The sequence below is a fragment of the Boeremia exigua genome, assembly GCF_020726555.1.
Source record: "Boeremia exigua strain MPI-SDFR-AT-0100 chromosome Unknown C7974scaffold_10, whole genome shotgun sequence".
NCBI classification, from domain to species: domain Eukaryota; kingdom Fungi; phylum Ascomycota; class Dothideomycetes; order Pleosporales; family Didymellaceae; genus Boeremia; species Boeremia exigua.
The window spans coordinates 1,008,082-1,031,276 of NW_025763527.1; the positions used below are offsets into that span (position 1 = coordinate 1,008,082).

The following is a 23,195-nucleotide window of genomic DNA, read 5'->3' on the forward strand; positions in this document are numbered from 1 at the left end:
ACAAGGCCATCGTTCGTTCTGTCCTTCTTTGGCGCCCGTTTCTGAGCAAAATACTACTCCTCAAAAGATTGATTGACTGCAATGACTTTGACTATACTGCTTTTCAGTACATGTCAGGTGAAACGGACATAGCAGTACGACTTACCAGAAGAACGGTATCTTCCCATCTTAGCCATAAGCTCTGTGCCACAGTCTATCACATCACAAGCAAAGTAGTAACGGCGGTTCTGTCTGAGGTTTTTTGCACGTTCAGGTGTTGTTGTTCCCTGGCTTCCGCCGCATCTCGGGCAGATCCATTCGTCAACGCTGTGTTCATCGCCGAAAGGATTGCGAGCGATGTCAATCTTTCTGAGCGATGTCTTTGCTACGTTCCGATCAGTCACCTCTGGCTATGTGCACGACGTGGAGAGGGATCTCTCGATCAAGCTTACATTTTGGCTGAGTAGCGTTGATCCCTCGGTTCGTGTCGCTCCCTCTTGGAGGCAGAATCGGGCGAGAGAAATTGGGCGTGGCACTGAGCATGTTGGCACCGTCCCTTTCGTGAACAGGCTCTCTTTTGGCAGTAGAGGTGGCAGGTGGCGTACGACCAGTCTTTCGATCCATGTTTGTAATAGTGAGGGCGACGTAACGATGTTGTCCAGTAAGATATTATTGCAACGAGCGCGATAAGAGGTGGATGGTGATGGGATGGCGGAGGTCACGCGTTGAGCATGAGGTGGCGAAGGAGGCAGTCCCGACAGTTGCAAGAGCAGCCGCTGCACTTGCTCCCCGACTTCTGGACCAAGCTCTTTCTTCTCCATCTCTTGAGGTAGCTGCAACCTCAGGCCCGAGGCATTTTCCTGCTCAAGTACAGCAATTCCCACCGCTGGCGCAGCACTCTCCGCAACACTCCCCACAGCCACCGCAACACTCTCCGCAGCATTCACCACAGCCATCGAAGCAAGCAAGAACACCGGCCCAGCAGCCGGCGATGCAGCTGGCGAAGATGTCTACACCCCAAGGCCCAGAGCGATCGCAGCAGCGATTGAGTCGCGCACCTGTGTCATCCATGTTTTGGGACTGGGCCATCCCATAGTCCTCGGGATCAGACATTGGTGCGTAATTCATGTTGAAGGTTGGTGTATTGCTAGTTGGTTCGGCGACGCAAATGGTATCGGTGAAGGAATAAAAAAATAAAGATTTGCAGGAATTGCGGGCTTGTAAGTAAGAGAAATTTGAGGCTGTAGAATTCGCCTCTATGCGCTCGAATTAGATACGGGTCAGATTACGAGCCAAAGGAGCCAAAATCCGATGGTGTTAGACACAGGCGTCCAGCTCCTGAAGGGGCGCCTAACCGTGTCGGGCTCGCTTGACACTGGTGTGGTGCACTGCCATGGATGAGCCACCACAGGCCCGAATCTTTCCTTGTTTGGTCTCCACCGGTATGCTTAAAGTGCTTGTGATGATCAGACCCGAAGCTTGTGGCACAATGCTTCGCGTGCGCTGGCTTTGCCAGGGCTAGGCTGTGTGGGAACCTATGACTAGCGTCAGAGCTGACCGCAATTCTAGCTGAGCTGACAATATCCACATCTACATAGCCATTCGCATGTTCGACACCACCTGACTCTTCTGCGCCAGCCATGTCTGTTCAGCTCTCCGAGTACCTCCAGAAGCCATTCGTTCTCACCACCGAGCGGCTCCTTATCGTACCAACCCCAATTGCAATCCTACACGCCGCATATGTCCACTTGTATGGCAGCTTGCACGCAAGCGAGGCGTTTTGCCAGATGGCGTTTGGTCCACATTTCCTCGCTCGCGAGCTGAGTGATGAAGAGACACGAAATGTCATTCTCACACGTGATCTCGAGAGGTGCTGGAAGCGCAGAGGACTGGGCGACTTTGCAGTTGCCCTGCGCACCAAAGGCGACGGTTCGAGTGTTATTCCCAGTGACATAGGGAGAAAGCTGAATGGGGAGGAAAGTTTAAGGATCTTGGACTTTGCTGTCGACGGCGAATCAAACATGTCGATTGGTGCCCTGAACTTGGACGAGGTCACATGGGTGGGCTATGCAGGTGTCCGCGATGCAACGACAACATCGATGCCAGATCGGGCCGCAGACGATGAGCCACTGCCGCCATGGCAAGAGATGATCGAACTGCGATACGGCGTGCACGGGGACCATTGGGGCAAAGGTGTTGCAGGCGAAGCAGCAAGAGCAGTGATGCAGTGGGCTGTTAGTGAGAGAGGAGTGAGGCGGTTTCTTGCAGAGACAGAGAGAACAAACACAAGAAGCGGAAAAGTGTTGCAGAAGATGGGCTTCAGAGAAAGTGGCACAGACTATTGGAAAGAGCCGAGTGAGATGGAATGGGAGAAAGTAGCTACGTAGATTAGTCGTACGTATGCTCAACGGTAACGCACCAAATCACCTCGTGGTCTTGAAACTGTCATTTCTGAGGCACGCGCAGCCGCAAACTAGGAACGTGCTTCGAGAATAGACGCAGGCGCAGCAGCAACAGGTATAGCTCATCAAGCCACGCCTGAGGCGAAGCAGAAAGCCATCACAGTCCTGGACCCAAGTATGATCGACCAGACACTCGGCAATTTTGTAGAATCCAAACCATCACTATCGTAGCCAATCAGCCACAGTAACACTACTGAATAACTCCGTTAAAGCCTATACAGCCCAACGAGAAAGACTCCCGACGAGACAATCCATCATTCTTGACTGATGCTGCATTTTCTGAAGCAGTTGTTCGGACGTGCCTGAGTGCAGTAGTTGAGTAACTTTCCTGACATGCTCTCAAGACGACAAGTCCAGCACAGGGAGTATACCGGCGACACAAGATATAGAAGAGATTCGCGCTTCACGGGAAGATTTCACAACGAGAGGACATTGAGAATCTCTTGAGTGTTGAAGGACTCGATTTGAAGTACAGGGCTAAATGCCTTTTTCATTCTAAAAGTTCATGAATCATTTGGTATCATTAGAATCCACTGGTCTCGAAATACCCAAAGCGTATGCGCTAAAACCCGAAGCCGAATTTCGATTCTTATGCCGTTGTCTTCTTGCCATCATCCTGCAAGATCTTGTTTAGTGAATTCCGCTTGATACAGTTCTCGAACGAAAAGCTCTTTGCCAGTTCCTCCAGCTCTGCTTCTGTCTTGCCTTCGAACAGTTCAGCGAACTCCCACCCCATGTATTCACTCATCAGGCACTCCCTGACAGCCCTTTCGATCTGCCTATCGAAGGTCCAGATGTTAGGGTACTTCTTCTTCTGAAGGTGCTCAGGGACCATCTTCTTCAGACCCTCAACAAATGGCTCGTATACGTCCTTGACGCCCTCCTTATCAACGCAGCCCCAGAAGTCGAGAGCAAGCTTCTGCTTCTTGGCCACGAAAGGTGCGATGAGTTTCATGTATGGTGTTTCCGGGTTGAGGTACACCATGCCTTGGTAGCCAATGTCCTTGTACAGCCAGATACTCCAGCTGACTTTGTCTTGGTCGTAAATGGACAGCTGATCCTGCAGCATGTGGTAACGCGCGTTGTTGACCTTCTCTGCCTCTGGATCAACTTGCTCGTTCGCATAAACCGGTCCAAACTCGCCGTTCCAGATCGGAACGTTGTGTTCGCGCATAAAGAATGCTTTACGGTCGAACTGTCGCTTCAGCTTTCCTTTATGTTCATCGCTACCGGAGTACAGTGCTTGGCCGGGGATAGGGAACCCGAACATTGCGTAGTCGTGGCAGGCGTACACGGCGTTGGGCAGAACGTTTTGGAAGTACGTGAAATCCATCGCGTATGTGTTGCCGTCGATGAAGAGCATCGTGTCTGGATCTACTGCCCGGACGGCCTTCTCTGCACGCTCGTACCATGATGTCAACCTGACGTGTTCTGGGTCTGCCGGCTCGTTCAGCAGATTGTAACCGCATACCACTGGGTTTCCCTTGTAGTGTGCTGCAATGGCTTTCCAGAGTTCGATAGCCTGATCTTGGAAAACTCGAAACTCCCAAAACATAGCTTTGTTAGACCCGCCATCAGCGTGCCAATCTTGGTTCTGGCCACCGGGTGCAGCGTGAAGGTCAAGAACAACGTAGAGGTTGTATTTTGTGCAGATATTGATGACACGGTCGAGGAGTGCGAACCCTTCTTTCTTGAAGTATGTCGGATCCTGATCATCAATGAAGTGGCGGTAGTTGAATGGTAGGCGGATGCAGTTCATGCCGAGGGAGGCAAAGAATTCCGCATCGGCCTCGGTGAAGAAGTAGTGTAATAACCGATCGAAGAAGAATTGTGCCTTTTCCTTTCCTAAGACAGAAGCAAGAGCTGCTCGGTGCTCGTGCTCGTGGCCAGGGTAGCCCGTGATGAAGTTCTCCATGTTGAGGTAGCCGCCAAGGGCTGTACCCTTCAACACCACGCGCTCACCCGCAGCGTTGACGACAGCATCGCCAGACACTCGCAGGGGCTGACAAGGTGGGTTCAGAGTGTGGATAGCCATGGTCAGAAACAGGGCAGTCGAACAAGAAGAGCGAAGTGAGGGAATGGGATATTGAGAATAAAATCATGGTGGCAGCGAATGGCTCCTAATGTACCTAATGTTGGCAGGTTCTGATACTACTGGTCAGCTTGCTTCCGATACGTCGACGCTGCGTAGAACAGTGGACCGAAGTTGATGCGCTCCCGACACTCCGCGAGCATGCGGGGACGATAGTTCGGTAACGTCAATTCTGGGGAATGGGTCTAGCGCGTGCATCATGCAACCGCGTCTAGCGCCCTCGGGAAGCACGACTCATAATTAGCCGTGAACCGAGTGTCGTTTTCTTGGCCATGCAAGTCCGGATACGCACTGCGGCCACTCCGTCAGGTCCTTGCCGGACAGTCGTGGTACAATTGCCGAAGAACTGCTAATATAGTCGAAAGATCTGCCGCTTCGTGTACCCAGGCTTCAAGTAATTGAATCACGTCTTCAACAGATCTTTGCCACCCACTTGGTAGGTCGCAAGCGAGTTCGCGTACGGGCGCTTGCTCATGCCGATAAGCAGTAAAGCTACTCGCCGCAGCGAGCAGGATGAGGGCGCTCCGTGTGCATGACTTGATCATACCAAATGTGCCATGATGTCTGTGTGAAAATCCGGGGCGGTTGACATCGACGCGGTCCACATGGATCTGAAGACCCTTGCTCGCCAGTTGCTGTACAACAGGACTGATATCACCATACAAACCCGATTGTATGGCTCGGTTAACGAATGGCCAGTAAAGAATCTCCCAGACATTGATAAGATGTCCTCGAAGAACAAATCGGCAGATCTCGTCTTCTTCCACTGGCGCCTGTGTGGACATATTTCCGGGTAACGCTCGAATCCAGTCCATAATTTGGGATTCGCGGCCTGGTACTCCTTGAGCCAGCCCTAGAATGTGGTCTTGCCCTGGACCTGGCGCAAATTCCATGATCTCTTTGGCCATGCGACGCCACAATCGCAGTAGCGATATCTCAGAGAGATAGAAGTACCAAGACATCTGCTCGCGGGTCTCAGCTTCCGCATTGAGCAATCTCTGCACTTCGTCCTGATGATTTGGCGGAGTTGGGAAGAAAGGTGGATACCCGGCGATGTCAATCTCGGAAAACAGAAAGCCCGGCAGATTGAGGTCATCGTTCACCTCACGTTCGGACTTCCATGCTGACCAGTAGATGGCTTGCTCGGCAGCTGCTGAACGACGCCCTGCTTCATCTAACTGCTCTCCGTAATCTTGTGTGAAGGCTATCAGAGATTGGAAAGTCTGACAACAAGCCAATGACTGCATGAAATATCGCCAGGCCGGCATCCGATCAAATGTGCCTGTGCATGTATTAGCGTCTGATCGAGTCCAGCACTCAGATGTTGGGATATTTACACATGCTGTACACGCCCTGTGAAAGTTTTAGCATTCTAGAGCTCTGTCAGGGCTCGACGCACTTACAGCAAAGAACATACACTGCGCTTCAACAAGGCTCGACGTCCCTAAGATGAGACCAAGCCTCTTTTTGGCGGCCAAAAAGAAAGACTCGGCGGTGCGATATGCTTCTGAATCACTGCGAATGTATCCCCCATCAAGTGGAGTAGCTATGGTACCAAGTGCGCAGACTAGGAGTGCTAGACATGCATCTGGCGACCAGTCGATTCCATGCATACAGACTCTGTTCACAGTCCGTCTTGTTTTCTGCTCATCCAGTATTGGGTTCTTCACATGTACGTAGTTGAAGAAGTTGTCAAGCAGCAGCTTGATACGATGAGGCTCAAACTCATCAAGGCCCGATATGGGTGGAGAGCCTGTCATCTGCAAAGCAGACCTGTTGGTGCATGGGAATGCAGGGCCTTGCACCTCCCGACCAACGGTCAGCCTCTTTAGAGGTTGCCATTCCAATATCGCATTGATCGAACATGGAAGTAGCTGCGATCGATCTAGTTTTGCATCCATCTGCGCAGGCTCAAAAGCCTGTTTGCTTGTGGCATTGCCGCTGCCGACATCGCGGACGACTTGTTCCAGATCGTCAAGTCGTTGAAGAATTTGGAGGCTTGCAGGATCGAAGCTTGAAAGATCAACCGGTGCCTGAATGCACTTTGCACCAACTTTGACGCAGAAGGTGCACGCAGGCTTTGCATTGTCGCATTTCGTGCGACGAGCCCGACAAACTTGGCAAGCTGTTACAGCGCGTTTGCGTGGATACGATGCAGATCCGCGTGGCGCGGGCCGTTTCTGGCCAGTCCTGTCAGCTGGTGCGGGTTCATGTGGAGATACCGCGTGATGCTGGGATGAGTCCATGTGGTGGATAAGATATTTGTTGGGTGGAGAAAGGTTGGAACGTCGCGGAGTGTCGCTCATCTTGCGGTGAGTTTATTCACCATGCCAGCTCTGGCTAGCCGCGGCTAAGACTCCGACGCACTCAAGATAGCCTTGGCTGTGCATTGTCGCGGAGTGTCGCCCTCCACATTTACCCCGGGTTTTCAGCTCTGTGCAAGGCAGGCCTGCTCGCAGCTTGTGGAGGCGAGAGTCCGGGATTTCTCCGCATCAAGACTCGAAAGTGGGTCGGAGCCTCCCCCTTTGAGCAATATATAATAGTATGCTGTTCCCATGTGGAAGGGATCAACACACCTCAGCAAGTGTCTACTGTTCAGACATCTCCTTCATAGCAACATTGTCCATCATGGAGAAGCCAACGTCTGTCACTCATCACGAGGAAACCATCACGCCAGATGGGTTGAAACGCAGCATCACCGAGACCAAGGGTGCCATTGCCGACAACATCACAGAGCACCAACTCACCCTTGGAGATGTTTGGAGGGACCATCGAGCTCTGATCGGATGGTCATTCTACTGGTCAATGTGTGCTATCGGATGGTGAGATATCATCTATTTTGTTCGCAGCTTTCATATGACTTACTTGTATTAATAGGGGATTCGATGCACAGATTAACGGAGCTATGATCTCTGTCGCCTCCTTCCGTCGAGATTTCGGATACATCTTCGATGGCGAACCAGTCTTACCGGCAAGCTGGCAAACCGCGTTCAACATGGTCAGCTCGGTCGGTATGCTGTTTGGAGGATTCGGGTGTAGCACAATCGCAGACAAGTTTGGTCGACGAGCTTCATTGCTATGCGGCGTCTTGTTTTGCATTGGTGGTGCTTTCGGGGAGATGTTCTCTCTTACAAGGGTCGCTTTCCTTCTCTCGAAGCTCATTCTTGGAGTCGGCCTTGGTTTCTACCTCACAATTGGCCCTCTTGTTTGTAGCGAGATCTCGCCTGTAGTGCTTCGCGGTATCTCTACTGCTGGCATCAATCTCGGCATCGCTCTTGGCCAACTGCTTTCGAACGCGGTTGTTAAAGGCTTTGGGGAGAGAACCGACCGCTGGGCATACGCCGCGCCCTTCGCCATCCAACTGATCTTCTCTGTGTTCCTTTTGTGCGGTCTGCCCTGGGCTCCGGAATCACCGTGGTACTTGGTTCGGAAAGGAAAGGACAGCGAAGCTGTTAGTTCTTTGCAAAGGCTGTGGGGCCAGAAGATCGATGTAACCGACAAACTTGCGAGCCTCAAGTTGACCATCCAGGAAGAGGAGAGGCAAAAGGAATCGAGCTTTCTTGACTGCTTCCGAGGCATAAACCTCTTGCGCAGTTCCATCTCAATGGGAGTCTTCGCATGCCAACACCTAGTCGGTATCGTCTTTGTACTCGGCTACTCCACATACTTCTTCCAGCTTGCCGGCCTAGACACCAGTCGTTCCTTTGACCTCGGTGTTGGTGTTACAGCTTGCGGTGTAGCCGGAAACATTGCCAGTTGGTTTGTGGTTGACTCTTTCGGTCGCCGCAAGGTTTTCATCAGCGGTATGGCATGCCTCACAGGCTTGCTGATCTTGATTGGAATCATGGATGTCGTACCAACCGGACCTTCGAAATGGGTACAAGCCTCATGTACCGTCATATACGCCTTTGTGTATTTCATGACTCTCGGTGCTATGGCTTTCGTACTTCTAGGAGAAGTGTCTAGCATGGGTCTCCGAGCGCACACCACTGCTCTCGCAACTGCAACACAGGCGGTCGTTGGTACTGTCATGAACGTCGCCATACCCTATTTGGTCAACCCAGATGAGGCCAATCTGAAGGGCAAGGTTGGTTTCGTGTTCGGAGGTCTCGCTGCCATCGCAACGCTTGGATCGTGGGTCTTTGTTCCGGAGCTTAAGGGGCGCACGAATCGCGAGATCGATACAATGTTCATTGCTCGCGTACCGCCGAGGAAGATGGGTTCTTTTGATTTGGATGAGACGACTGCATAGAAGCGAAAAAGTAGCTATATGTTTCAGTGAATTGAACGTCGGGGCTGATCACGTGACCCATTCCCTGACCACGACAATACGAACCAAACTTTTTTCAGCCAGCATATCGACCCTTAGTTAGCTAATTCATTTAAATACTTTTGAATCGCTTGTATCCTGTGAAAATGGAGGTTGTTGGTGCGTTATGCTTTCTTGCAAAGGGTTTCATATTAGGTGATGGGGTATCATACAAATGCGTGAACCAGGCACTCAGTCTTTCCAAACTGAACATGCGGAATACAACCAGAGCGTATATCATCTGGAAGCAATCCTCTGTACCCTGATATTGTGGATCTCCGGGCCTTCCATCCCGTCTCTCTGTTCGGGGGCTTATTCATCTTTAGCTCATGCGTCACCACACCAAGTTCGTACTGCACACCAACTTCTGCACTTTGTACTTACTTTCCACTACTCCAATACAACAAGCTTGTTAGGCCCAATTTGACTCTCCTAACACCTGATTACAACGTTGACGGCTAAGCCACGTGCTTCTCGAATACAGCAAGCAAGGCACGTTCTTTCTGCACGACCGATCACGGCATGGAGCCCCTTCTCGGCGCACCACGCTCTCGCGAGTAACTGAGCGTCTGAACTGCCCCGTGCGTCAAGAACAAGCACAGTCCTGTAATCATCGCGACCTGCACCTTCTTCATGCCCGTCTTTCAGAAGAGTTGAAGCTGAACAGGTGGGCAGCTGGTTTGCAGACACTGTGAAAGGTGTCGAAAAATCTGACTGCAAGACACTACCGACTGGCATGATCTTGTAACTGTAGGACGCATGCAGGGGATGCGCGACTACTGGTCTCTCCAGTCTTGCCGGATTTGTTCGCTCATTGTCTCGTTCATCGGTATTCATTCGCTGCGGTCCCATAACTGCCGCCTCCGGAGGGTGTGATAGAAGAGGTTCGAAGCCGTGACTATTGCGACGGGATAACATGGTGCTCACACTTCTTTTTGAGGATGTGTGTGACAGTGTACCCGTTACCGAGCGTTTTGTCACATGTCGCGGGCTGGCGGCCGATGTGGAAGCTGGCGTGAAGCAAGGCCAAGACGTTACAAACTGTACCTCGTGGGCGAGTGTTAGAACATGCTCTTCAATGCCACCGTCAGTTTGAAATGACAGCGATGGAGTGTAAACGTCGCTTTCGCTTGAACGTCTGGCGTCCGTGTCTTCGTCGATAAGATCGGGATTAAGTGGTGTCAAATCCCACTGCATAAAGCGGATATGCGCCTTGGAGACATCCTCGAGGTCTTTGGGCATCACAAAGTCTGTGGACTTGACCGAGATGCTCGTGCTAGTGGGCAAAGCAGATGAATCTATCGCCACCACGTCCTTGGCGGGAACGATACGTGAGCTGATCGGCGACTGTTCGCTGCGTATGGAATGCCAGCCGTCGCTTGCACCCTCTGGCAGGGTGTCCACATAGATCCATCCCATACATTCTTGCGCTCCTTCTGAGCACGCGAGTACTCGGCCCGCAATGGACGCTTTGCTCCACCAGCTCCTGCCGTTATAGACGAAACCACCGTATAGATCTGCTGAGTCCCCAAGGGCGGACATCGCAAGCTTATCATTTTCAAGGAGAGTAGATATCAATAGATGGGAGATGGCCTCACCTGGCAGAATCAAGCCTGTTAAGAAAGACCTGCTAAGCCAACCGCCAATATCGACCACTGCTGTTTTGGGACTGTCTTCAAGTGATAACAGCGTCTTGGAAAGGGGCAATCGTAGCGACCGCGAGTTGCCACGTCTCATGGTTGGTATTTGGACCCGTCCAAAATAGTCATCAAGTTGATGGTTCGCCGAGCGAGGAGTTTGGAGAGGTGTTCCGTACACACTGACGACTGAAGGGGTCGTGGGGTTGAAAGTCCACGCGCTAGGAGACGAGGTTTGCGGTGCTTGCTCAGCGATTTGATCAGGATCTCCGAGCTTCTCAGCCAATGACTTCACAACAGAATCTATCGTTGGCCATTTAATTGTTTCCGCGAAGTGGAGGAGTCCTGAGAGTTGGCGAGATTGATGTTGTGGCAGAAAGATAATATCAGATCTAGGAAGTTCCTTCGGGGTATTGACACCAAGAATGGAAAATAATCCTCTCTTTTCTTGCACTGGCGTCAAAGCACTGCTGTCGTCACCCTTGATGACAAGGATATTTTCCAAAAATTTACGTGCTAGGATCATATCCCATTCAATTTTCCTAGTGGTAATACTTGCAAACACTGCTACTTCTCGCGCACTAACATGTGTTTGATCGTCCACTTCGCCAGCTCTCGTCGCCGAGATTGCATCCAGCCTAAGCAGAAGTTCGCAGGATAGACTGATCTGAAGCAGCAGAACATCCCGTTCCGACCAGAGGGGGTTGGTTTCTGCGTCGAGCGCAGGTTCAGGATCGCTGAAGAGGACTTGACCAAGCCTGATCCTCCACTCGACAAGGCTGAAGTCGTGCCAGATGCCTTTCAGATTTAGGACCCTGAGAATAGCAACAATCTGTACTTGCAGACCCGTGGGATCGAGTTCGGCTCCAGCATAACCAGGGGGCGTCAAGAACGTACTAAAAAGGTGCGCATACAAGTCGCCAAGACTTTGATTGTTGAGGATTGTGATGCGTTCTGGGCTCTGCTGAAATGCTTCGTACAAATCCTGGAATTCGATCAGGCGATCGTATACCGAGTTCATGTTAACAGCGCGTATGCCGATACGCTCGGGGCTAGTCTGCATGAGGTCTTTGTTCCTGGCAATCTCGATACATTCCTCACTTGTTTCATCGTACTGAGGCTCCGTAACGAGGTGGTCCGCCAGAGGCAGCTCTAAGAAGTAAGCAAGCCCAACACTGCCTGGCTCAATACCCTGAGCACTGAGCAAATTCGGCGTCTCGACAGCGCTCGTTTGATACACTTGGTGTTCGATCGTTCCACTTTGCATCGACTGCGCGATTTGAGTGTTCGTATGTGCTGTTGAGGCCAAGTATGATGGTTGCTCCAGGCGTAAGTGATCGGTAGCATCATCATGGTTCACTCCATGGTCCCACGGATAAGACACCTGTGGCAACGGCCGACTGTCCAAGAACTTGAAGCTCAGGCTTGGAGCACCCGAGAAGAGCGCATGAACGCTCTCGCTACTGAGCAGATCGTGCTCCTCATCTTGGCCCGCCCTTGATTGAGACTTCGACGGTATTCCCTCGATTTGCTCTGTTGATGCATTGGGCTGCATTCTTCCAATGCCACCCTGTTGACTATGGGTCGGTATCGGTGACTTTTTCAGCGTTGCGTCGCCGTTGTCAAGCGGTGCTGGCTTCGGCGCATCGACGGGTCCGCTTGAGGGCTCAAAGTGTGGTGCGTTCCTCTGCTCGGGGCTGGGTGCTTTATGCAAAGAAAGTACTTCGCCCTCGCGCTTGTTTGTCTAGAAGGCAGATATATTGTTAGCCGTAGTACTTGGGTGACGAGACTTTGGGACTGGTAAGATAAGAAAGGTGGGCTGGCGTACAAGTGCTTCATCGTGCTGCTGTGGCTTTTGTCTTCTCATCGACTTTGTACGAAAGAACTGTGAGATCCGCTCTCTCTTACTACTCTTCCGTTCAAGTTTGAGGCCATCTCTTTCTTCGTTCAGTTGCCTGCTTAGTCGTCGCAACATGTCGAGCAGCTACGGTGGAGCGGTGAAGCATGTTGGCTGGATGCCCCAGGAGACTTAAAGGAGGCAGTCAACAAATCCCCTCGACCTGTTAGGCGAGGCGACATGATCCCACTTTACACGTCAAGCAGGGCAGACACCCTTGGAGATCGTTGGGTGCCGCTCCCTGGCACACATCCTACGTTAAGGCCGGGTGATCACCAATAAGATGTCAGATGCACGCCGCCCAAGCACGCACCTACCTGAAGCGCCGGCTGCAGTCCGTAACACAACAGCGCTCACCGCGGTTGCAAGCATAAGCAGCGATTCAGCTCTGAGCACAGCAACGTGCGCGTACGGCAGACACAACGCGACTGTAAAGGGCGGTCGTCATGACGCTATTTCTGTCCGCCCATCGAGCGTGACGGTTGTCGTTCCGCCGCTGTGGGTCTGCTTGGCGTGCGCGGGTGCCTCCTCGATCGAATCTCCTCAAAACTGGGAAGCGGGTCGAGACTCTCCCAGACCACGAGCAGTCCCATGTGCAAATTGTCCGACATCTCTGGCTTTGCACATCGCTCCCCTGAAACAATGCATCTCATGTGCTTGAATCACGTGGGCCCCGTGGAAGTAGCCCAGAGGTACCGTTTCCCTTGAATTTTTGTTCTGATCTGATTCCGTCCTTGATCTGTCTTACACAACCATCAAGATACAATAGTTCGATCGGTTGCACCACGGCTTACAACTCCAGCTTGGATGCTGCTACGACAAGATAGCCTGAGCGGTTTGCCCAGGTCATCTTGTGAACCTCATTTCAAGAGATACAGGTCTCTTCAGTACCGGTCTCAGTTACAAATCATAGCTGTGACAGCCACCTTCAACGATCAAAACCCATCTATATGTGACTCCAAGCGTAGACTTATTCAGAGGATGAACGCGGCGAGTGTCTACACACCATAAAATTCAGCTCACGATAGTTTCAAGCCCCCAACGGTGGACTTGGTAGACACTTAAATCCAGACTTGAATTCAGAATGCTCGAAACGGGAATGCACTGGAAGCTGTACGACTCAAGACTTGGGCGCTAGCCACTTTACATGACTCATGATACCTAGTCGCGTACCCCAGACTGCTGTAAACACGACCAGACGCGACTCTGCGAGTCCCACACGACGTCATGGTATGTACTTTAACACGCGCTGCAACTCGAATTCACTAACGTATGAAAGGCGCGGGTCCGCGCAGGCGAAAATGATGCAAAAAAGCGACGAGGCAGGCCGCCTGGAAGCAGCAACAGCAAAGCTTCCACAAGCCGGGTCGCAAAGCCCAAAACAACTGTGAAGGGTAGCACGAAGAAGAAGACAGGGACAAAATCGCAGGAGCATCAAGAGGATGAGCTCTCCGTAGCTCCGCCAACGCAAACGCGGTCCTCCCAAACACGCAAGCGCAGGATCCATGACGACGCAGACGAGATCGCCGCAGAGCCTACGAAAAACCCGAAGAAATACGTGCAGCTGGAAACAAAGACTAAGAGGATACCACAAAATGTCATTGAAACATGGCCACTGCTGTCCCCGCAGGTTTTGGAGCAGATGAGCACCGTTGTGAAAGATGCAAAGAAAGACATTGCAAACACGCAGCGAGATGAGCGCAAGGTCATGGCTGCACACAACAGTCTAAACCCGCTTGTCAAGAAACTTGTGCACCATCTCGCAGCCTCAAAGATCCCACCTCAGGCCAGAGACTATCACTTCAGCATCGACAAGCTCACGGAGCGCAACGGACAGCTCTTTCGGGAAGTTACCACAGCCCGTCACTCCAAGCAACTCCTTCAAGAACAGGTCAAAGTGGCGCAGAAGCTTTTATCAAAAGACGAAAGGCAACTAGATGAGCTCAAGAACGATGCAAAAGAGTGGAGAACAGAGTGGAAGCACCAGCGAAAGCATGGCCGGGTACGCATTCGCAGTCGAAGTTCCACGGTGATCATACTGACAGCTGCAGAACCACCCCCTCCTGCTCGATAGTGGGGACCTGAGCATTGATGATGATGGCCCCGAGGACATTCGGTTGAGACCAGCAGCTGTAGTAGGTATTCCTACACTCAATGCACCGAACGCTGAGTTGGCGTCGATACTCGATCAACTCCGGCGCAGTTTAGAGAACATGCAGGGGAATCATGTGCAGGTAGAGGGCATTGATCAGGCAATGGCAGATACGCAGACGGCGTTAGACGACGTGCTTTTCAGACATGCCAGTGCAGAGCAGTATGCCATGCTGTGAACTACTGGCATGCAGGTGCACAGGAGTTCGGATAGGTGTTTATGCTTTCAAGCAGTGGCTGTATGCGGGCAGCAATGCGGTGAGCAAGGAAGAGGTCTGTTCGCTGGATTGGACAATGCGTCGGCATGATTGGCGCATTCGCCCAACAATCAACAGGACAGGGGCCAGGGACGGTCCGCGACCACCTATGCGGCGGGCAAGATTATCACAAAGCCAGCTGCGCGCCACTTGCAGTAACGGAGATACCGATGTGATGGCCATAGGACGTAGCGCATGCACGTTGATGCAAGTGTAGGCATCGTCCCAGCTGTATTGTGCTCTAGTTATTACACGTGATGGACCCACACGCCCCGGTTACTGCTGGACATCAGTCATGCTCCCACAGGACGCTGCGGCGCTGCGGCGCTGCGGTGCAATTCGTGCGACCTTGATGTTGCTTAGTCTGCCGTTGCTGTGGCGAAGACGTTCTGAGAGTTGTTGATAGAGGTGACAGAAATTTGAAAGGCGGTTGCAGCCTCAACCCCGCGGCTAAGGAAGGCGTTTGCGGAGTCCGACGTTCCGGTTTCTCCTCTTGAGCGTCGGCTAACCACGCGACCATGAACATTCACTGATCGCCGCCCATATGCCAACTTAGCTCACGTCTACGAAACACGCTGCTGTGCCACCCAGGAACGTGCTCCACTTGCCAGTTCGTTCGGCCTCTTCTGGCGCTCGTACGCACACCAGACCCATCCGTACTACCCCGAGCGCCCAGCACTCAGCTCTGAAACCCGCCCACACCACTACGGTTGATGCCGGAGGCTGCGCAAAGACCCAATGGAGCAGCCTCGCCTATAATGACAGGTGCCAAAGAAGTAAACCAGGGGAATGATGCCTCCACATCAATTGCGCCCAAGAGTAGATCACCGTCTAAGGACAAGTCATCGTCTGCACCAGGGTCGGACACGCCTGCGAGAACCTCCAAAAAACGCCGAAAGGTCAATCATGGTAAAATTACCTCTTGTGCTCTTGAAACCCTTTACTGATTTTATTGTTCCCAAACAGCGTGCATCTATTGCAGACGTTCGGTAAGCCCCACCGTCTTTTGACATCCAGAACATGTGACCTTGTCGCGCCACTAGATTTTGCAACACTTGCTGACTTGACGTTCACCAGCATATGACCTGCGATCTTGTAAGTTGATCCTACAACGTGTCCGCCTCTCCGACGCTGACTGTTGCTGATCGCAGGAACGACCATGTACGAGATGTATCAAGAGAAACATCGGGCATCTCTGCCACGATGAGCCTCGCGAAGGTGTGAAGAAAGCCAAATCGGAGCCCGAGAATGGCAACGCCCAAGTTGAGGCTCCAAAAGGCGGACCACCCAGCGCTGATGCCGCCACGAATGTCATAGCACAGCAAATCAGCACACCTGATGCAGGGCTGAACTTGGCGACACATCAAATGCCTGCCAGCAGAAACGTCGGCAGTTCCTCTATTACGCAGGCCGATTCCGTATCTGCGCCACAGATGCCAGTAATGGCATCTGGTAATCAGTCTTGTAAGTGATATGATAATCCAGGTCATAGCTGTCACTAAGCTTGCACAAGTCCTCAATTACGATGACATGCTCTCCACTTCTCAAAACAACTTTCAGGACATGCATCACTTCCATCCTTCATATATGTTCAACACCTCAGAAGTCAGCAACGAGTACAACCTGTTCAACGACTTCCTGAACAACAACCTTATGGACGACGGCTCATTCTACGGCGGTGGCGACCTCCACACCTTATTCTCCGATGCTTCTTTGATGAACTCTATGGGTACTTTGACCAACAATACGGCCTTTAATTCGAGGAATGCTCAGCTACTTCCGCCACCCGCACAGACCACCGTCAGCAAGTCTGTTCAACGACCATCGAATAGCACAACTACCGACAAGGCGCGCGAGAGATATCTCATGGCGGCTGCTGATCCAGCTGGCAACGACAGTCCTGAAGAGCGCATGAATAAGCTCCTCAAAGCGAAGATGGATGCAGGCTTACTAAAGCCTTTCAACTACGTTAAGGGCTACGCAAGGTTGAATCAGTACATGGAGCAAAATCTACAACAGATCTCGCGTGTACGGATACTGAGGCAGCTGGATAGGTTTAGGCCTAAGTTCAGAGAACGAGTGTCGAAGCTTACGGATGTGGAACTCGTGCGTGTAGAGATGTGGTTTGATAAGAGTTTGATGGAGTACGACCGAGTCTTTGCAAGTATGGCTATTCCTGCATGCTGCTGGCGTAGAACGGGCGAGATATATCGAGGGAATAAGGAGATGGCACGCCTTATTCATGCCCCAATGTCGAAGCTGCGAGACGTAAGCCCTCTCTTGACGCACTCCAAGTCCATCCCATCTACATTCTAACATTATGATTAGGGCAATATCGCGCTGCACGAGATTATTGCTGAGCCCTCGCTTGTATCATACTGGGAGAAGTTTGGCGCCATTGCTTTCGACCATACTCAAAAGGCTATTCTCACGAGCTGCTCCCTCAAAAACCCCGATCCAAACTCGAAAGACCCTGAGATCAGGTGTTGCTTTTCTTTCACTGTGAAACGAGACATGTGGAATATGTGAGTATCGTGACTTACCCTACCATAGCAGAGACTAAATCCATGCAGACCAGCATTAATTGTGGGGAACTTTCTGCCAATCACAGATCCTATCTCTGGACCTTTACCTACCACTTGACACTTTTCTTGTTACTTGTATATATGTCGAGTACTCTTCTTGGTACCAGTCCGTAATGGGCCACTAGGGAAAGGAACGGGCGCCTAGAATAGAAATGATGTCGCGTTCCATGGCGAGCAGTCATTTCCTCCATCGCAGGATGCCTTTGCTTATGTATACCAACGTTCTTCCAACGCACTACATGCCTAATACTTTGTTCGCCGCTTTTGCCGGGCCCTTGTTGTAGTTTGTCGTATCTCATTCTTGTCGTTGATTGGTGCTGACTTGTGGAAGGCAGGCGCGAACTGCGCATCCCTCCTCATAGTGTCCTCGCGTTAGAACCTTCTCGCTGCCACATTATCTCTTGTGCTATGGCTCTGCGGCCGCCCGCCTCAAAGCTTGAGCGCGAAAAGCGAGTGCAGGATGTCATCAGTACGTGCTCTTGACCTTCATGTCTTGACTGCATTCATTGTAAGCTCACCTGACATCCTTCAGCTTTTGCCTCCAGCCTCACCTCTCGTTTCGACAAACCTCGGGAGCCAGCACTTTTCACAGACCTGCAGGCGCAAATACGTCACCTGCCACTGCAGGCCTCGCCAGCTGTGACAACAAGTCGCATCGAGCTCGACAAGCTGGGAACCGAGCTATGGAATCTGTCGACTCGACTACGGCGGCGCGACGCTGCCCATAGTGGTGGCGATAACAAGTCCAAGGGAAACGGGGTCGAAAGCACCGGGACTGTGTGTCTCCTGCGCGCATTCGCTTTTCTGCTGCTGGACTCGGCTGGAACTCAAACAGTGAAAGTCCGAGAGCGCAAGCCTTGCATCCGCCTCATGAGGGTCGCGCTGAAAGCGGCTAAAGCTTGCATAATAGGGAACGATATGGACAGTGCTACAAAAGTGCTTGAGAGAGCGGCAATATACGAAGACGTTCTGACCGGTGACGATCGACACAGCGACAACGATGATGCTACTATTGCCAAGTGTCTGCGGCTTGAGTACTTTGCTGTCCGGGTTGTCTTGGTAAGACCTCCTTATCCCATGGCTCAAATTGGGGAACTGATAGTAATCTACCAGGCCTTCCGTCAGGATCGTCTTGATATGGCAGAGCACATGTTCGCGAAGTACGGGCAAGTCGACATGACGCCCACTCCAAACACAGCCGAAGACATTGCCGACTTGTTCTACGAGATCGGGAAACAGGCCCTGTCGAAGCGGAACTACGAGGCTGCGGTGAAATGGTTAGAGCGCTCTCACAACGTGATAGAAGTTCAAGATTTCGGTTTGCTCAGCTCTGAGGCTGGTGAACTCAAGCTTTGTATAATGCAAGGCCTTGGTAAGTCATTCAGTGCATTGAGCGCCTGCAGTGCTAACATTTGTTGTAGTGCAATCGTATATAGCTCTGAAGACGATCGAGGCGACGGACAGAGCGTGGCATCTGATCAAGCTCATGGAAACCTATTACAGCGATAAGATGTTAGTGTCTTTGCTCAAGATTGAGTTACTTTCTGTAGCCGAGCACATTGACGAGGCTGAGTACTACGATGGTAAGTGGAATGCAGGTCTCGATATTTGTACTGAGCAAAGCAGTGCTCGCTAGAATGATCCGAATCATCGTGCTCAACGACACAAACTTCAAGACGCTCTTACATCACATACACAAGCTGAAGGATCTTAGGTGAGATCTCGCGGTAAAGTTCTGTAAGCAATACGCTGAACATAAATAGCAATGTCTATGCATGCAAAGCGCTCGATGACTTGTTGAAGAATCGATTGGTAAGAGAAGACAACGGTCTGTGGATTGAGAAGGCCGTCGTCACTCGTATATGGCTTAGCACAAGCGACGTGCATGTGGAAAATCCGCTTGAACAGCTGCAGAAACTGCTTGACTCTGTGTTACAGGATTCGAGTTTTGTGCTTTCGGCCCCAGCGACTCATGCCGCACAGACACTTATCTGGAAGAAGGTCGAGGAAAAGTCAGCGCAAGAGGATCAAGATGCGGCGGAATCTTGGTGCCAACTGTGTCTCCATCCCTTGTTCGACAAAGCTGGTGCTCAAAACAAAGTGAAAATCACAAGGTACGTTTCTCCGATTGTGTTTCACCCAAAACATTTAATGACTGAGTCCCCGAAGGAAGCTCATCCAAACTGCGCTCCTGCGGCAAGACTACGCCACTGCACGAGACGTGTACCGTAGAGCACCTGAAGTCAGCCGAGATGAACCAATCACACGTTATCTGATGTATAGAGTAGGCCTCAAAAGTGGAGATGTAGTGTTTGGTACAATATCCATCACCCTTGCAAGGCTCATGGGCTAACCACATTAGCGGCCGAATGTCTCGACGTTGTGTGTCAAAGCTCTTCAAAAGACGCAACGCTGCTTTACGCTTGTGTCATGGAAGCTCAGAGGGTGGGTGACAAGCGACAGGCAATCCATGCTCTCCAACGGGTCCTGGAAAAGTACGACTACACTGCGCCTGTTGGCATCCACTTGCCTGCACTCTTACGGTAAGTGTATTCGGAACTTGTTACCAGAACCCATCTAAAGCTAAGAAAAAGTGTAACGCTGAGGCTTCTTCAATCAGAAATCATGAGAGATGGTGCGGTCGACTGCGAGATCCTCGGTCAAATGTGTAAAGTGTTCGAAGGTGCTTGCAGTCAAGCCAAAGATTCTCAAGGCAGGCCTGTTACCCCCGAGCAGCAGCTGTTCACGATTCATGAGCTAGAGTGGTTCTCAAAAAACTCGTACAACTTCTCGTTGAAGTACTGTGCTGAGATTGCGCCACATAATCTGGCTAGGCTGCTGATTGTTTGCGCTGAAGTGAGCGACATCAAGGCGACCGATAGTATATGGACTGACAAGTGATATAGTTTATTACATTGCTAAAGAAGCAAGGGCAAGAGCAAGCAGCAGGAGCTGCCGACCTTAACTTGCGGCTTGCGTTTTGTGAATACCTCGCTGCCTGCACATACACAACACTGGCTCGAGCAGAGGATAACCAAGAAGCTTATGTGAGTCCTGCAAGGCCCAGAATCAGGTTTGAAATGCTAACGGCTTAGCTTCAACATTATCTGGAAGTATGCAAACATTGTCAGGCGTTTCGCCGCACTATACTAGAGGGGGCAAATGAACTGAGCGGAGCCGCGCAAGATGACATCCTGTCGAAGAAGTTTCAGGTGGTGAAGCTTGAGATCGAAGCATGTGTGAAATTACAGAGATGGGATGATCTGGAGGAGCTCTTCGAACAGTGCTGGAGCTGCAAAAGCTCAGACCGCTACGAAACGCTTGCAGATCTGGTATTGGTCATCCATTCGAGTCTTGTAAAAGCAAATGTCCACGCCTCATCTCAAAGCAGTAAGTGCGCAGTACCTTAAGGGAATTTTCTGACTGTCCTATAGAAGTTTTGTCGACGTTACAAAAGATCATCAATCTGACCTCACGACAGAATGGCAATGATGTCACGAGACTGTCCCGCTGGCTTCGATGTCTCTTCAATCTTACGCTCTCACTTGATGAGAACATCAGTCTCAAATGCCTTGATCAAGCCATACAGATTGCAGCAAAGAAACAAGGTGTACGTTTGAACCGAGCCAACCCCAAATCTTGATGCCGTTCTAAGTACACCAGCATGCATGCCATCCTAGCATCCCTCTATCGTTCATAGCAACCCCTCCACCATCGAGCCCAGAGATGCTTGCAGATAATGCAGAATTAGCTGACGAAGAGCTCAAGCAATCCGACTGTTACCCTGCTGCGGAGCTTGAATGGATGGCTACGTCGGCCTTCAACCGTGCCATCGATTACTACGTAGGAGATAACGATGCGAAATGCAAGACATGGGCGGAAAAGGCAATGACAGCTGCGCAATGGCTCGAAGACGATGGGCAGCTCAGAGATCTGCTGATGGGTAAATTTTCGGCCTTGCAGTTCAGTAAGTGATCCTCCAGTGGCGCGCGTATCAGGATGCTATAGACTTAAGATTGTATGAAGAAATCCGATCATGTGAATGCAGATAATACTACCCGACTCCACGGCAGACCCTCGCTTTGAAGACAATGTTTGTAATACCATTCTCGATCTTTTCGAGGGACGGGAAGACACAGAAGACGGATCCGCGTTGGCCCAACTCCACTCCGTCTCCTAGACTGTACTCTAGGTCGTTGACAGGCTCCATTGCGCGGTCATCGAAGAGACGGTGTTTATCGTGGAGTGCGTCGAGGAACACAACGCAATACTTCGCTCTTTGCATACAGAGAGTCCACTGCAAATCCGCTGTGGATTTCAATATACCAATCAGTGCAGCTCGAGCGCTCGTCGTAAGATCCGTGGAGGATATAGACCGCATGGTGGCTTCGAGCTCGGAAGCCAACATATCCACTTTCTTGTCCCTCCAGTCGCGAATTGTCGCCATCTGCACACTTCTCTCCACCACTAGAAGTGTTGCTCGCCTCCAAGACTCCGCGCCTACATGCTGTGTGCCTTCAAAAAACGCTCTGAGCCCGGCAAAAACACCCTGATCCGGCATGCCGACGACTAGAGGTTCTTCGAATATGTGCATTAGCGTGCGAGATACAATTGCCTGATAGAGCGCAAGCTTTTCCGCTCCATCAGTTTCCTCATATTTGACCTTAATAGACCGCAGTGTCTGGATAGTTGTGTTGGGAAGATTATCGAAGCTCGGTCTGTTTCGCCGATAGTTTTTTACAGTCCATTCACGGACTCTGTTTGCGAGCTGAGAGAACGAATCTGCAAGCTCGCTGTCACTGACTTGCGAGTCTGCACGAGTGAGGGACGAGATGCTAGACTTGAGCGACAGCAATTGTTGAAAGCGTGAATGCGATTCCTTCTCGGCTTCGTGAAGGCGCAACGCCAGATCATCCCAATCTTTTTCGCTACGCACGGTGGATCGTGTAGTGAGCTCGTCCTCTAGTTCGGTGAGGCGACTGCGTAATTCGAGGTTTTGGGCGACGAGGTCGTCCTCAATTTCATCGACCCTCTGATGCTTTTGCCGAGGGGACTCGACGATACTTTCGTGCCGATGTGCTTCGTCAGCCTGATATCTAGAGATCTCAGCTGCGGCCTGTGCATCTTGCTTCACCCTGTCCAGTTCTTGTCTAAGAGTAGCCGTCTCTTCTTGCGCAAGCGCAAACGCCCTCTCGAGTGCCGCCAGCCGGTCAGTGTCTGACTTTGACGGTTCTCCGGACCTCAGAGATCGACTCCCGTCTGCAGCCGCATCGGTGGTTGCAGTTCTTGGCGATACACCATGGCTTGAAGATGAAGACGGCAGAGTCGCGTCTGGGGTGGAAACGTTCAACAATAGAGCATGTGCGCCATCCTTATCTCTCGATGAGCTTTTGAACATATCCTGGAATGAGTTCTTCCGCCGTTGCACTTCATCTTTTTTTGCTTTCGACGCGCCAACAGCAGCCTTGGGCGGTGCACTGATTGAAGGCGGCGATGACGATTTGCTTAATGTTTTGGATATCAGCTTCCCTCCCCGTTTGACACTGAGTCTGGAGAGGTCTGCTCATGTCAGTCGTGATCGCGGCTTGTGTGACGTTGATACTGACCAGAGCTCCTTTTCTCGCCGGTCATAGCTTCGACGCGTTTTTCCAAATATCAGGGTTCCACAACCAGAACACCAACCATGTTCAGGTTTTCGAGAAGTATGGCCGAAGCATCGAACACTTTAGGATTGTTGCCTGGCTCACTTCGCAAGTGTTGGCCACCAACACTGAGCTCAGCGGGGCTGCGCCGCAGCCACACGCGATTGATGATCGACCGGACCGC

General features: G+C 51.4%; 10 protein-coding genes across 10 annotated transcripts; 5 read left to right on the forward strand and 5 right to left on the reverse strand.

Annotated features, from left to right (window-relative positions):
* Positions 1 to 341: 341 nt before the first annotated feature.
* Positions 342 to 1,378, reverse strand: C7974DRAFT_400886 (uncharacterized protein). The gene has a single exon (XM_046142547.1). The coding sequence runs from the start codon at positions 933 to 935 to the stop codon at positions 390 to 392; it is 546 nt and encodes a 181-aa protein (XP_045994076.1). The 5' UTR covers positions 936 to 1,378; the 3' UTR covers positions 342 to 389.
* Positions 1,379 to 1,380: 2 nt separating this feature from the next.
* On the forward strand, positions 1,381 to 2,609 carry C7974DRAFT_400887 (GNAT domain-containing protein). Its single transcript, XM_046142548.1, has one exon. The coding sequence runs from the start codon at positions 1,620 to 1,622 to the stop codon at positions 2,364 to 2,366; it is 747 nt and encodes a 248-aa protein (XP_045994077.1). The 5' UTR covers positions 1,381 to 1,619; the 3' UTR covers positions 2,367 to 2,609.
* A 315-nt stretch (positions 2,610 to 2,924) lies between these two features.
* C7974DRAFT_37241 (glycoside hydrolase superfamily) lies at positions 2,925 to 4,657 on the reverse strand. The gene has a single exon (XM_046140063.1). It carries the CDS (start codon positions 4,474 to 4,476, stop codon positions 3,031 to 3,033), a length of 1,446 nt encoding a protein of 481 aa, XP_045994078.1. The 5' UTR covers positions 4,477 to 4,657; the 3' UTR covers positions 2,925 to 3,030.
* Positions 4,658 to 4,838: 181 nt separating this feature from the next.
* On the reverse strand, positions 4,839 to 6,839 carry C7974DRAFT_441275 (uncharacterized protein; the record flags this gene model as incomplete). Its single annotated transcript, XM_046145357.1, has 3 exons — positions 4,839 to 5,815; positions 5,871 to 5,886; positions 5,937 to 6,839. The coding sequence occupies 3 exons, from the start codon at positions 6,837 to 6,839 to the stop codon at positions 4,839 to 4,841; spliced, it is 1,896 nt and encodes a 631-aa protein (XP_045994079.1).
* Positions 6,840 to 7,161: 322 nt separating this feature from the next.
* Positions 7,162 to 8,785, forward strand: C7974DRAFT_436155 (general substrate transporter; the record flags this gene model as incomplete). Its single annotated transcript, XM_046145110.1, has 2 exons — positions 7,162 to 7,355; positions 7,411 to 8,785. 2 exons carry the CDS (start codon positions 7,162 to 7,164, stop codon positions 8,783 to 8,785), a joined length of 1,569 nt encoding a protein of 522 aa, XP_045994080.1.
* Positions 8,786 to 8,896: 111 nt separating this feature from the next.
* C7974DRAFT_364918 (uncharacterized protein) lies at positions 8,897 to 12,756 on the reverse strand. The gene is made up of 2 exons (XM_046139813.1): positions 12,308 to 12,756; positions 8,897 to 12,223 (listed from the first exon to the last, which is right to left on the reverse strand). The coding sequence occupies exons 1-2, from the start codon at positions 12,452 to 12,454 to the stop codon at positions 9,275 to 9,277; spliced, it is 3,096 nt and encodes a 1,031-aa protein (XP_045994081.1). The 5' UTR covers positions 12,455 to 12,756; the 3' UTR covers positions 8,897 to 9,274.
* Positions 12,757 to 13,574: 818 nt separating this feature from the next.
* On the forward strand, positions 13,575 to 15,010 carry C7974DRAFT_400896 (CENP-Q, a CENPA-CAD centromere complex subunit-domain-containing protein). The gene is made up of 3 exons (XM_046142550.1): positions 13,575 to 13,606; positions 13,656 to 14,378; positions 14,428 to 15,010. Exons 1-3 carry the CDS (start codon positions 13,604 to 13,606, stop codon positions 14,704 to 14,706), a joined length of 1,005 nt encoding a protein of 334 aa, XP_045994082.1. The 5' UTR covers positions 13,575 to 13,603; the 3' UTR covers positions 14,707 to 15,010.
* A 532-nt stretch (positions 15,011 to 15,542) lies between these two features.
* Positions 15,543 to 17,427, forward strand: C7974DRAFT_436158 (uncharacterized protein; the record flags this gene model as incomplete). Its single annotated transcript, XM_046145111.1, has 7 exons — positions 15,543 to 15,693; positions 15,751 to 15,773; positions 15,862 to 15,879; positions 15,936 to 16,248; positions 16,298 to 17,052; positions 17,113 to 17,309; positions 17,358 to 17,427. The coding sequence occupies 7 exons, from the start codon at positions 15,543 to 15,545 to the stop codon at positions 17,425 to 17,427; spliced, it is 1,527 nt and encodes a 508-aa protein (XP_045994083.1).
* A 151-nt stretch (positions 17,428 to 17,578) lies between these two features.
* On the forward strand, positions 17,579 to 21,384 carry C7974DRAFT_37395 (meiosis protein SPO22/ZIP4 like-domain-containing protein). The gene is made up of 14 exons (XM_046140132.1): positions 17,579 to 17,652; positions 17,701 to 17,838; positions 17,902 to 18,428; positions 18,483 to 18,741; positions 18,791 to 18,952; positions 18,996 to 19,083; positions 19,133 to 19,483; positions 19,539 to 19,684; positions 19,732 to 19,912; positions 19,964 to 20,225; positions 20,276 to 20,416; positions 20,465 to 20,759; positions 20,804 to 20,979; positions 21,033 to 21,384. Exons 2-14 carry the CDS (start codon positions 17,778 to 17,780, stop codon positions 21,342 to 21,344), a joined length of 2,961 nt encoding a protein of 986 aa, XP_045994084.1. The 5' UTR covers positions 17,579 to 17,652; positions 17,701 to 17,777; the 3' UTR covers positions 21,345 to 21,384.
* C7974DRAFT_37353 (uncharacterized protein) lies at positions 21,384 to 23,174 on the reverse strand. Its single transcript, XM_046140108.1, has 2 exons — positions 22,976 to 23,174; positions 21,384 to 22,928 (listed from the first exon to the last, which is right to left on the reverse strand). Exons 1-2 carry the CDS (start codon positions 22,998 to 23,000, stop codon positions 21,424 to 21,426), a joined length of 1,530 nt encoding a protein of 509 aa, XP_045994085.1. The 5' UTR covers positions 23,001 to 23,174; the 3' UTR covers positions 21,384 to 21,423.
* Positions 23,175 to 23,195: the final 21 nt, after the last annotated feature.

What these genes read in the sequence shown, in the direction of transcription:
- C7974DRAFT_400886 (XM_046142547.1), bottom strand. Translation starts at nt 935, where the DNA reads ATGGCTGTGGTGAATGCTGCGGAGAGTGTTGCGGTGGCTGTGGGGAGT.
- C7974DRAFT_400887 (XM_046142548.1), top strand. Translation starts at nt 1,620, where the DNA reads ATGTCTGTTCAGCTCTCCGAGTACCTCCAGAAGCCATTCGTTCTCACC.
- C7974DRAFT_37241 (XM_046140063.1), bottom strand. Translation starts at nt 4,476, where the DNA reads ATGGCTATCCACACTCTGAACCCACCTTGTCAGCCCCTGCGAGTGTCT.
- C7974DRAFT_364918 (XM_046139813.1), bottom strand. Translation starts at nt 12,454, where the DNA reads ATGTTGCGACGACTAAGCAGGCAACTGAACGAAGAAAGAGATGGCCTC. An exon ending in AGCAGCACGATGAAGCACTT is followed by an intron (nt 12,224 to 12,307) that starts GTACGCCAGCCC and finishes TCTGCCTTCTAG; the next exon opens with ACAAACAAGCGCGAGGGCGA.
- C7974DRAFT_400896 (XM_046142550.1), top strand. An exon ending in ACCAGCGAAAGCATGGCCGG is followed by an intron (nt 14,379 to 14,427) that starts GTACGCATTCGC and finishes TGACAGCTGCAG; the next exon opens with AACCACCCCCTCCTGCTCGA.
- C7974DRAFT_37395 (XM_046140132.1), top strand. Translation starts at nt 17,778, where the DNA reads ATGGCTCTGCGGCCGCCCGCCTCAAAGCTTGAGCGCGAAAAGCGAGTG. An exon ending in TTGTATAATGCAAGGCCTTG is followed by an intron (nt 18,742 to 18,790) that starts GTAAGTCATTCA and finishes CATTTGTTGTAG; the next exon opens with TGCAATCGTATATAGCTCTG. An exon ending in AACAAAGTGAAAATCACAAG is followed by an intron (nt 19,484 to 19,538) that starts GTACGTTTCTCC and finishes GAGTCCCCGAAG; the next exon opens with GAAGCTCATCCAAACTGCGC.
- C7974DRAFT_37353 (XM_046140108.1), bottom strand. Translation starts at nt 23,000, where the DNA reads ATGACCGGCGAGAAAAGGAGCTCTG. An exon ending in CGGCGAGAAAAGGAGCTCTG is followed by an intron (nt 22,929 to 22,975) that starts GTCAGTATCAAC and finishes TGACATGAGCAG; the next exon opens with ACCTCTCCAGACTCAGTGTC.